The following is an 11,604-nucleotide window of genomic DNA, read 5'->3' as shown; positions in this document are numbered from 1 at the left end:
ATTATCCAAATATGACCTTCTAACATGAATAATCAATTAACTATTGTTTGCTTAATCCGTTAGTCCTCGTGGGATCGACACTCACTCACCGTGAATTTATTACTATTGATACGACCCGATGCACTTGTCGGTAGTTATGCGAGATTGTAAAAATTTCATATCAAATTTTTGGCGCCGTTGCTGAGGATTAATTGTAATTGATAAACTACCGGTTGATTGATTCCTTAGATTAGACACTTTTTTTTTGTTTATTCATTTAATTACTTTTATTTCTTTATTTTTTATTGCTAGCTAACTGTTTGTGATATTGGCTCACTAAAAATTTCTTCGATTGTGACAATGGGGGATTCCAATTTCTTTTTATCTTGGGGATTGTGTTGCTACAAAGTATCTTTAAGAAAGAATGGAGTTTACATCATCCTTTGAATAAGCAAATTACATGGGAGATTTTTTCACCACCACAAAATGATTCAAGTTACTATGCTAATAGTAGTTGAGAGTATCAAGAACAAGAAATGATGGAGTTTGAGCAATCAAACCAAATGAAATATTTTTCAAGACCACAATATAATTCATACTCCTATGAATGAAACAACTAGCTAAACTGTGATTGGGAAGGTCAAAGTCAAAGAGAATTCAATGTTCCATATCCCATTCATCTCAAATTGAGACTAAAATGTGTTCTATGATTAGAAGCTCTCTAAACTTGCATAAATTTATTTTGTCAAGAACTTGGGACATATATTGATATAACGTACAGCGAGATCCTTGTAGTTTAATTGTAGTTAACTTATATTCTTGGGATTTGACACTGCTGCTGCTTCCTCTTGCTTAATGCTGTCATAAAGATTCTCGACAAGGTGAAGCAAGAATCCGTCTGCACCGTGTTTGGCCAACAGTGAAACTGATACAGGAAGGTTATTATTCATCCCCAAGGGTATGGTTACCTACAGATAGTTAACAAACAACATTTCAGTTACATTCTGAAATTTAACAGACTAAGGATATTTATGATTCAGTTTGTTCAACCTTTTCTACTTTCTGTTTCAGTCATGTGAGTTTTATGCTTCTAAACCCTTTTGGTCAAGGTGAATCTAACATAATATCAGAGTATTATCACCCAACTTAAATTTTCTGTTGTATGCTTTCTTTTTACATTAATTTTATCTTCCATTTCTCAAGAAATTGACTTTCCTCAGTTCTTTTTATATTGTTTGGTTTCTAGATATTTAAAGAAATCCTTGCATATACAATTATTTAGAGAAACTATTAACCCGACTTACTTTGTTTCAATTAGTTTCTAAACAACATATAAATAGTGGAGAGAGGAACAACCTGGCAAAATCCAGAGACTCCAGCAATGGACAGCAAGCTAAATGCCCTTGCTCGAAAAACTTCTAATTCAGATGGATCTGTTTGTAGCTTTGGTGGAGACCCTGGTACTGTTGGGATCATGAGAACACCAAAATCCTGAAAGTTTCAAACACTTAAGAGAAATTCTTAGATAAGCAAGGTTCACCACACCCTCTTTTAAGCGCAAATTATTATTTAACTTGGTAAGAAAAGTATCTATTGTGGTAATGAATGAACTTCTGTTATGTTCTCAACAACTTTATAAATGTAAAAGACTCATACACAAGCATGATAAGTTTATGATGTTTATCTCATGAACTTTGTTCTTTGTTACTTGGTTATGTGGATTCCATAGTCCTTATACGTGTGTGAGAGAGAATACCCCAAGAAGAGAAGTAAGAGCATCGCGCAGTTCCCTTCTTATAGCATGGCAGATATCAGCATCTTCCCCTGTTGCATTTAAGGCTTCTGATACACGTTCAGATATTCCAGGACCTAAATTTGGTTTGACTGCACTGATCCACTCACCATGATTACTCTTGAACTCAAACCTAAGTTTAACAAAAGTGAACAAAGCAAGGAATCAAATGTAGTTCAAAACAGAACACAAAGGTGCACTCTTCAGTTTCTGAAAGCCAAGGATTAGCACTGGATGATGAGATACACCTCTGAAGCGATCTCATTGCGCTTGAAAGTGCTGTCAGTGATGGAATATTGTATACTTGGTCTATGTTCTCTTTTGTCATGAAATGGTTCAAGCTTGGAACATTGTCCTTCACATAGTCGCCGAGATTTTCGTGCTTTAATATATCACCTGCAAAGGATCAGATTGTTTCAGTTCAATTACATAACTAAACATCATTCTCAGCCGGTATGGAGATAGGTACGCCATTACATCAAATAACCATACTGAAATTATTACAGAAGTTCTATCTGGTCAACTGCTCACCTCCATATAGCTTCTCTGCAGCTTTAGTGACAACTTGTGTAATTAAATCAAATGGAGTGCTTGAAAGCCGAAAACAGTCATCTGCGATGATTATGCGAGTAGGTCTAACAGCTGAGACTTCTGTCAGCTGTAGAAGTATGCGCCCAACGCTGGTGAAAGTCTTTGGATCCCTAGCAAACCATCCTGGATGTGAATTTGAGAAGTAGAAAATGAGTCTCCAATATAAAGAGCTGACTAAATAGTGAAAGCTAAACTTTCAAGACCATGAGACTTAGAATTACACAAGTTCTTTTAGGATCCATCTCTTGATGCTGAACAAGAGCATGTAGTACCAGCAGATTAGTACATTGATACATTGATTTATGAATACACCAGGAGAGTCAAAATAAGTTTTCAAAATGAGAAAACTAACAAGCTTCTATGATCCCAAAGTTGGAGGTTCTTACCCACAGTATCAAAGCTTTGTGCCATAGGAGTAACTCCAGATTCTGTAATAGCGCCATGAGAAGGACGAAAGCCAAAGATCCCACAGTAAGATGCAGGCACTCTTACACTTCCTCCCGTGTCGGTTCCTATCATACAAATCAAGTGGTGAAAATCAGGTTCAAAGTTCAAACTATTAACGAAGTGTTATCAGAATAATTGACTCATTGAATGGAAGAATAGTTCACCTAAGGAGAAATCAACCAGTTTTGCACCGACGGCAACAGCAGAGCCGCTAGAAGATCCTCCGGGAACCCGATCTGCGGCACAAGGATTTATAGGCGTGCCATAGTGTATATTCTCTCCATTTATGCTGCCAAGAAAAGAATCAGAGTAGTTAGTCACATTATTAACAGGGGAAAAAAAAAAACTCAAATGATCCTATTTTACTGAATCAGTTAAAGTTAAGAAAGTTACATAATGTCCCTATAAACTGAGAAATTCTTAGATAAATACTCCCTGCACAAGAATATGGAGCTGCTATGTACAAGCATATCAGCTGCTTCCATAAAGGAAACTTGCATGAAAGATAGCAATGACCAATAAATTTGATCTGTTCAAACTGTAAATTATACTGAAAAAGAAAAGGGACAAAGTCTTCTCTCAAAATCCTTGAAAATGACGAATTTGTCCTTCGTCATCTAAAAAAAAGTAACAAATAATTTATGTAGTAATGTTTATTTTGACCCTTGAAATTGAACTGAAGAATCAATTTGGCCTGTGACTTTTCAAAATGAACAAGTCAGTCATTTGCTTTCAGAAATGTGACTTCCATTGGTCCTTAACCAAACTTCTCTCTCACATCTATAAGTGTAATGATGATATGGACAATTAAATGCCATCATATATTGGTCGATATGGTATTTGAAATTATGTTACAACAACTAAATAGTATCTATTAGAGAGGCAAAATGCATTTAACCGTCTATGTCAGCACTGCACTAACGATTATGGAATGAAAGTTTAGCCAATGACTAATGAGAGTCGAGTTTTTGGAAGTTGAGGACCTAGTTGATCATTTTTAAAAAATTAAAAATCAAATGAACCATCTTACCTGTTTCAACATTCAAGAACCAAAATATAAATGATCTCAATTAGTTATTCCCTACAAAATCCACACAGGTATAAAAGCACAATAATGGTGTTAGTTTACTGAGATTCGAGAAGGAGTTGAAACCTGTAAGCCATTTCATCCATGACAGTCTTGCCAACACAAGCAGCACCTGCTTTAAGGAGAGTCAAAACAGTTGGAGCAGTAGAAGTAGCCACAGGATGAGTCCTTAGCCAATCAGGGTTCCCGAATCCGGTCACATACCCTTTAACATCAAATCTGCGTGCTCGCAATCACAACAAACTCTTTGATTTCAAACAAACCATTATGCTTATTACTTAGTGGGTAAAGTGTGACACAACAACTTACATGTCTTTGACTGCAAAAGTGAGTGAAGTGAGAGGAAGGGGAGCATGCCCGGGTGGTGAGGAACTTGGGGGTAGAAGGAACCTCTCCATGAACGCTCCGTAGTTGGAGGAAGTTTCCATGATTGGTTGGTTCTGTCGCAGGGTTGCAAACACGCTCTATCCTAAGTTTTTCAACTACGGAAGGATGATGGTGTGGTGGTTAAGTAGTAACTAACAGAAAACTGTAGCGGCACTTCACTATTTATTATTTCAACTTTTCAAGTGTTCCAGCATTTCCACCCATTAGTTTCAATCATAAAATATATAAATAGTCGAGACCAAATGATTAAAATTACTTAAACATCCACAATACTTAAAATATTTCTTATATTTTACTCTCTACGAAGTAAAAAAATATACTCTACATTTTCTGTAGATTTGTCGAAAATTTCAATTTGTCCACCAAATTTAGGATTTTTTATTTAAATAAATGAAATAAATATTTTAATTACTGAAATAAATAATTATAAAATTTATTATTAAAATCCGTTCTCCAGCCTTATTTTGTTTATACTGTAAACGAGATATGTGTTAAAATAATGTGTTTACTGTGTAAATGAGATACAGTAAGACAAATTTTCAATTGCTATAAAAGGATGTATAACTCTTGGCATTCTCCACATACATTTCATATCTTCTTCTCTCCCGTTTTTCTTACAAAAAGTAGGCAAAAATGTCCAGTAATAGCGGATACGTAGTTGTCTGTGTGTATCCCAATTGTCGTATGAGAAATAGCGACAATGAGGTGATATTTGAGTGTGGGAATCCGTTACTATCGCACACTTGGCGCGTAAATTCATTGTCCGAATTGAAAAGTTTGATATTGAGCAACCTTGTTGGCACATGGAGAGGAGAGATCGGAAGGGTGGGGTATAGGTTGCTAGCACCGTTGGGTAATGGAGTTTTCTGTTTTCGACTATTCGGCTCCTCGACGACGAGCATGTGCGACTCATGTTCGACATCCATGGGAGAATCATGGTGGAACAAGTGACGGACCTTTCTGCCGAGGTTGGTGATGTTGGTGGTGGTGATTCTGTACACTTGACGTTTGTGTAGGATGACTTACCTTTCGCATCACCACTGATTCATGTTGCCATGCTAGTGGAAGACATGGAGGTGGGTAAGGAAGACTCCGACGAAGAGTACGTTGTGGATAGCAATGATAATGATTCCTCTGAAGATGATGATGACGAGGAGTTTGTACCGGAGACGCCGGCCGAGGCAGCGGTGCGATATGTTTTGCTTCCCCTCCAACCCGATTCTGGCGCTATCAAATGTACCAAGTCACTATCATACATTGGATCTGGACGCCATGCATGAGAAATCTCCATTTTCCAACATCGGAGAAGAGGATTACAACCTAGATGATGGGGTTGAGTTTCGGGTTGGCCATAGATTCAAATGCCGAGATGCAGTAATACAGGGTGTGAAGAATTATAGTATTCACAGAAGTGCTGAGTATCGAGTTGTGGAATCGGACCAATTAAAGTACCATGTGCATTGCCGTCAAGCTGCAAATGGATGTCCATGGAGTATCCGTGTTGCCCTCCGACATAACCTTGGATACTGGTGAGTTCAAGTTTAATTGAGGCATACTAACTCATTTATGATTGCTATATCTTGAGTAGTTTTCAACCATGGATGTTTTATTTCATTAGAGAGGTTCGGAGTGTTGGTGAAGTGCATACTTGTCTAGCACTACCATGTCCCAAGACCATCAACAACTAGATAGCAGCCTCATCTGCAAGGTCATCCTGCTGTTGATACAGACAAACCCATCCGTCAGCATCCCTGTCCTGCAAGGTGCAGCCTGGCAGAGCTATCACTTCAAATCCTCCTACAGAAAGGTCCAGATGGCGAAGAAAAAGATTAGAAATACATAAACAATTGTTACTTCGCAGCCATAGGATACATGAAAATTTCTCGGTCAAGTGGACACCACTGAAAAAATCTCTAGTATATCTAGGACACCAACAGCAAAGTGCAGCCGGCGATGTCTGTGATGCCTTGGTGTACTGCAGAGCATAGTGAGTGGTATGTCCTAGCAAGCACCGCTAAGCTCCAAGACAACGCACGGCACCGCCCAAAGTCCTGTAATAGTAGCAGCCAATGCAGATGGACCAAGTTGTTTGATTTGTCTGTCATCAGGTAGCCTACGATCAGTAACAAGATATAATACCTCGCATACTATCGAAGTGTATCTGGGTCATTGGTCGGTGGCATATGGCGGATATGGTCCCTCAGACATACAAACTTTAGCGAGAATGACTCCTTCCTTTGAGCTCCCTGCTGTGGAACCACTGGAGGCTTGGCACTGAGCAGTTGCTCCACCATCTCCCATGTCTCGGAGCCGTGCCACTTGAGGAAGTCACGGAAGTACCCCCAACTGGGTCCCCGTGTGCGCGTAGCCCAAGGTGGTATGCCATGTCCTGTAGGGTGATGGTGGCTTCACCCCACGATAGATAGAACATGTAGTTCGCCGGACGCCATCGCTCCATAAATGTCGTAATCAGGGAGTTGTTGAATACAAAATCCCTGAGAGGCACCATGTCGCTGAATCCAACCTCCTTCAGATACGAGACGATGGCGTTCAATGGAGGAAGCATGTGTGACACTTGCCGGGGCAAGAGTAGGCGAAGCCTCTGACAAAGAAAAATATTTCACAATTATTAAAAATTAAAAATTGAAAATTTGTCTAGGTCCATCAACATAAACCGTCTTAAATAATACACATTTTCTGATTGCGTTATCTGAAATTAAAATATTCAATAAGGTAATTAATTATCTAACTACCAAACTTTGAGTTAACTTAATAATCTAATTATCATACTTGGCTAGTTACTAACTAAATTAATAAATTAAGACACGTGTGACCCCTAAACTAGACTCCACAAATGAAAAATATCTACTCCAACATTTAAACCCTAAATTAATAATTATACAGTTAACAATTTAATTACCAAAAATCATACCCACAACCCTAGAATTACTATTTTCTATCAGTGACCTATTTCTAAGGATACAAATTGTATTCTAGTTCTCGACAAGTATCCTAACCATGGCTATACATACATGGAATTATATAAAATAATAACCACATTCCTAGAATTAATAATTTCTACCAGTGACCTATTCCTAATTATTGTAATTGTATCCGAGTTCTTCGCAAGTACCCTAACCATGGCTCTACATCTATGGAATTTCATAAAACTCAAGATAATAGAACTAACCACCAAGTCATCTGTCCTAGCGTAGTGCCATGTCATATTAAGCTAGTTGATGTTCTAATCATGTGCATCTGCGCATCCATCTTCATATTACTCGATAATATGATCAGAAAAGGTTAAAAGAGAAAAGAAAGTGGTTGAAAATTTTGAATTGGGGTCCGGAATCTCACTGTCAACGAAATGTATATAAAGATGTCCCCCAACCTTATCTCATTTACAATGTAAATGAGACATGTGCACGCTTATCTCATTTACATTATAAACGAGATAAACTTGGGGAACGAATTTGTAGTAACCGAAAAAAAAGGAGAGAGAGTAGCACGTGGGGGGCACATGCCCCCACTTAATCTCCTTTTTTCTTTTCCTAAATTCTCTCGAGCTCCCTATCCCTCTCTATCTCTCATTTCTTTTTTCATTCTTTCATACAAGAAACAACAAATCCTCTCCTTCCTTTCATCTTCTCCTCTATCATATCTTCTTCATTTCAAAAATTTTTATTTCAACCACAACACACTAAATTTTATTTTTATCCTTCTATTTTATCTCCATTTTAATACATCATTTATAACCTAAGAGAAATTTTTGTTTTCACAATCCCAAATCAAAGAGTTCATCTTAATGAGTAAAGGAAGCATTCAACTTTTGAGTTTCAGTTATTATTGAGGCTTCAAGGTAACTCTTTGACTCAATAATTAACTATATCTCCAATTTTTGTCATCTCTATACATGTGGATATAGCAAAATCTGAATTAGGGTTATTAAGATTAGGAAATTTGGGGCTTTTATCAAAGTGAGTAAGATTATGTTAATTGACAACATTAGTAGCTCACAAATATTATTATTGTCAAATTTCTAGAGTTGTAGAGTTATTGGACATCATTCGGTAGCTCGTTGACGCGCTCAGAGATGCTTCCAATTTCTTGGAATCAAGTTGTGAATGGATATTATGTCTATAATTATTTTTAAGTGTATTATTATCAATATGTAAATTGAATAATTATTTTTAGAGTTTGAAAATATTCGATTATTGTGATTTTTGAATTTTTGAAATAAATATTGATTTGTGAAACTTATAATTTTCTAAAAATACACACGGGATGATATTTATATATTTTGTAAAGTAAACATGTTTTCTTATTTGATTTTACTGAATTTTTATTACATTTTAGCATGCATTCTTATATATGTTTGATTTACTATAGAAATTTAGTAATATGTTATAATTATTAGAGATTTGTTATAAATGATTTGGTTTGGATAGGTTTTGAAGATTCTGACTAGAAAACCGTAGTTAACGGTGGTTATAACGTTAACTTAGATGCATCTAACTCAGACCTCAGTTAGCAGGGGCATTGCTAGCCCAACATGTAGGCCACACGTTGGATCTGTTATACCGTACGAACACACTAGAGGAAAGGGCTACCCTTAGAGGTGGAGCCGCCCTAGGTGTGTAATATTTGATTTGATTTGACTTCTGGAATGAGAACTCCCATTTTAGTTCATCCGCTTAACTACTTATCTATTTGTTTGCATAATTAATTAATATGAATTTCTCATCTCTGAAAAGAAATATAATTTTCAAGGTAAACTCTGTATTGTCTCGTGTGGGTTATAGATGTAATATTTGTTCACTGAGTTACAAAACTCATCCTATTATATTCCCATGTTTTTTAAATAAAGGAGTCATTCCAAGTTCCATTCCACCTGCCCCTTAGTAGATCTTAGTCATTTTGGTGAGCCCTTCTTCTTTTTAAGGGATAAGTAATTATGTAATGGAACCTTTGCTCAAAATTTAGATTATGTCAATGCTTCATATGTCATAGGCAGGATCCTCGTGTGAGTTATGTTATCTTGATTCTTGAACTGTTTAGATGGTAATTATAATTTGGTTATGTAAGACTTATGGATTTAACTATATACTTATCAACTTGATATATATATATATATATGATGCGTATTTTGGATATATTTGGTTGTGGATATAATTAGAATATGTTGTTGTTGTTGTATTTGGAAATGGATGTTTATTATTGATACATGGAGTTAATATTTATGTTGGTAAGGTCCTAAAAACAGAGAAAATTCTATCTATTTTTCTAAAAATTTGGTCGTTTAGCTTGTTGAGGAACTTGTCTCTTAAGCGTCAATCATGGCTTGGTTCGTGCCATGACAGAATTTCAGTAATAATTTTTATAATTATTTATTTCAGTAATTAAAATATTTATTTTATTTATATAAATAAAAAATCACAACATTTATCTTTCCATTAACGCTCAACCAATTTTTCTTTAAAAAAAAGATTATCCTTACCTTATCTACATACCTTTTTCCCACCACTACATATAGACAAATAGTATTCATAATATTCAGTAACTCAGTAAGAGTTATAATTTAATGAAATTGGTTTGATTACTCTTTTAGTACTTATAATTTTACTAAATTTTTAATTATATTTTTATATTTTTTTTTAATTGTATCTTTATAATTTTGTAATTAAATTATTTTTATATCAAAATATTAAAATTAATATTTTTTTTAAAATATATGAAGTTAAAGATCTAATTAAATTTTAATTATAAATATCTTTAATTTATAAAAAAATATTTAATTAATTCTAATATTTTTTAGATTAAAAAATACTTAATTATAAAATTAAAAATAATGTAAGAGTTTAATTAAAAAAATTTATAAAATTTAATTAAAAATTTAATAAAATTATAAATATGAAAAGATAATTAAACTATAAGAATGAAATTCTGTAAAAGTAAAAGGTTTGTTAACTTTTGCATTGGTACAAGAGCATTGTGCATAAAAGATAATCTTATATTGGTTTACGAGTTAGCAAACATCGACAATCAATAACTTTGTATAGGCTATATTTTTATCAACTTATAGTCACCTTACACTCCACCAACAGTTTCAAAAATGGGATTAAATAGTTCACTTTTGCATATATTTAAAAAGGAGAGTTACTCTAAGGGCATGTTGACGTGTTTGGTTCAAGAGGATTTTAGATGGGAGGAAGTGGTTTTGGAGAGTTAAACTTCATTCATGAGTTTAATTGTTTGGAGAACAAGGATTTTGGAAGTTTTTATTAACCCGCTAAAACTCTTCCAAATTCCTTTTGTTTTCAAGTTTTCCAAATCGAAAGTTTTATGATAATTAAATTTAAATTATTTTTTATTCTTAATGAATTATGTTTTGATCCAACTCAATAGGAGTTAGGAGTCTACCAAGCAGATATGCACACTTTTCGTATGGATAGATAATTCATGAGCATTATAGACATGTTTTTTTATTGATTTAGGTAGTGAATTATTGATTTTCTGAGAGGAATTAGGTATTTTATGCTTGGATCGAAGCTACTTTGAGTGTTGTTGCCTTTTATTGATTTCAGGTAGTATTTGAGTGAAGATCGAGCAGAATTCATGAAAAAGTAAAGCAAGAAATTGTTTCCTACCATGTTGGCGCTAAACGCTACATCACTAGCGTTTAGTGCTGGACCCTTAAAGCTCACCATTCTGCTCCCTTCAGGCAAGGTGGCGCTAAATGCCACATCACCGGTGTTTAGTACCGGGAACTTAAGACTCGCACATAACTCCCTGGATGTGTGGCGCTAAATGCCACATCACCGGCATTTAGCGCTGGCAGCGAATCACCAAGTGGTCCTCACGTTCTCCTTAAAGCCAGTAGCATGATTCCTTTAGATTTAAATTCAAATAAATAAATAGAAAAGATACTAGTAGGTTTTAATTTAAGTTTGTATCAATTAGGATTAGGACTATAAAAGGGAGGAGATTTTTCCTACAGGACTCTCTTTTCTATTCTCCTCTTTGGCAATTTTTAGTTTTACACTTTTATGATTTTTTCTGCATCATGCACAACAAAGTCTCCATTGTTAATGTTAGAAACTCTGTTTATTTTGATGGACTAATACTACTGTTTTTCTACTTTTGATTAATGCATTGATTTCTATTCAAGAATTGATTTCGTTCTTCATCCTAAGGATTAGAGTATATTGGAAAATAACCCTAATCTATATTGAATCCCTTTGAATATTGGAAAAGTTAAAGCATTGGAATTAAATCTTGAAACCCTTTTCTCATAATTTTTCAATTATCTGGATTTGATGTG

At 35.0% G+C, this 11,604-nt stretch overlaps 1 protein-coding gene across 2 annotated transcripts; it reads right to left on the bottom strand.

Moving 5' to 3' along the window:
- Window positions 1–442: 442 nt before the first annotated feature.
- LOC130947813 (amidase 1) lies at window positions 443–4,432 on the bottom strand. 2 transcript variants are annotated; one of them, XR_009072813.1, is made up of 9 exons: window positions 4,206–4,432; window positions 3,963–4,115; window positions 2,974–3,098; window positions 2,749–2,874; window positions 2,303–2,485; window positions 2,020–2,167; window positions 1,736–1,904; window positions 1,336–1,486; window positions 443–947 (listed from the first exon to the last, which is right to left on the bottom strand). XR_009072813.1 is itself a non-coding variant. In XM_057876530.1 (9 exons), the coding sequence occupies exons 1-9, from the start codon at window positions 4,322–4,324 to the stop codon at window positions 786–788; spliced, it is 1,320 nt and encodes a 439-aa protein (XP_057732513.1). In that variant the 5' UTR covers window positions 4,325–4,426; the 3' UTR covers window positions 448–785. The 2 variants fall into 2 exon arrangements, 1 of the variants encoding a protein (XP_057732513.1); XM_057876530.1 differs by having other exon boundaries at window positions 448–947; window positions 1,336–1,470; window positions 4,206–4,426.
- Window positions 4,433–11,604: the final 7,172 nt, after the last annotated feature.

The sequence above is a fragment of the Arachis stenosperma genome, chromosome 9 (assembly GCF_014773155.1).
Source record: "Arachis stenosperma cultivar V10309 chromosome 9, arast.V10309.gnm1.PFL2, whole genome shotgun sequence".
NCBI lineage: Eukaryota > Viridiplantae > Streptophyta > Magnoliopsida > Fabales > Fabaceae > Arachis > Arachis stenosperma.
The sequence above is the reverse complement of the archived record's forward strand: the minus strand, read 5'-3'. Positions and strand labels throughout refer to the sequence as shown.

Bases quoted from the DNA above. Each gene is read 5' to 3' on its own strand.
- LOC130947813 (XM_057876530.1), bottom strand. From the start codon at position 4,324: ATGGAAACTTCCTCCAACTACGGAGCGTTCATGGAGAGGTTCCTTCTA. The intron at 2,168-2,302 runs GTGAGCAGTTGA...GATCCTTTGCAG, and splicing joins TGCAGAGAAGCTATATGGAG to GTGATATATTAAAGCACGAA. The intron at 1,905-2,019 runs GTGTATCTCATC...TGTTAAACTTAG, and splicing joins GCAATGAGATCGCTTCAGAG to GTTTGAGTTCAAGAGTAATC.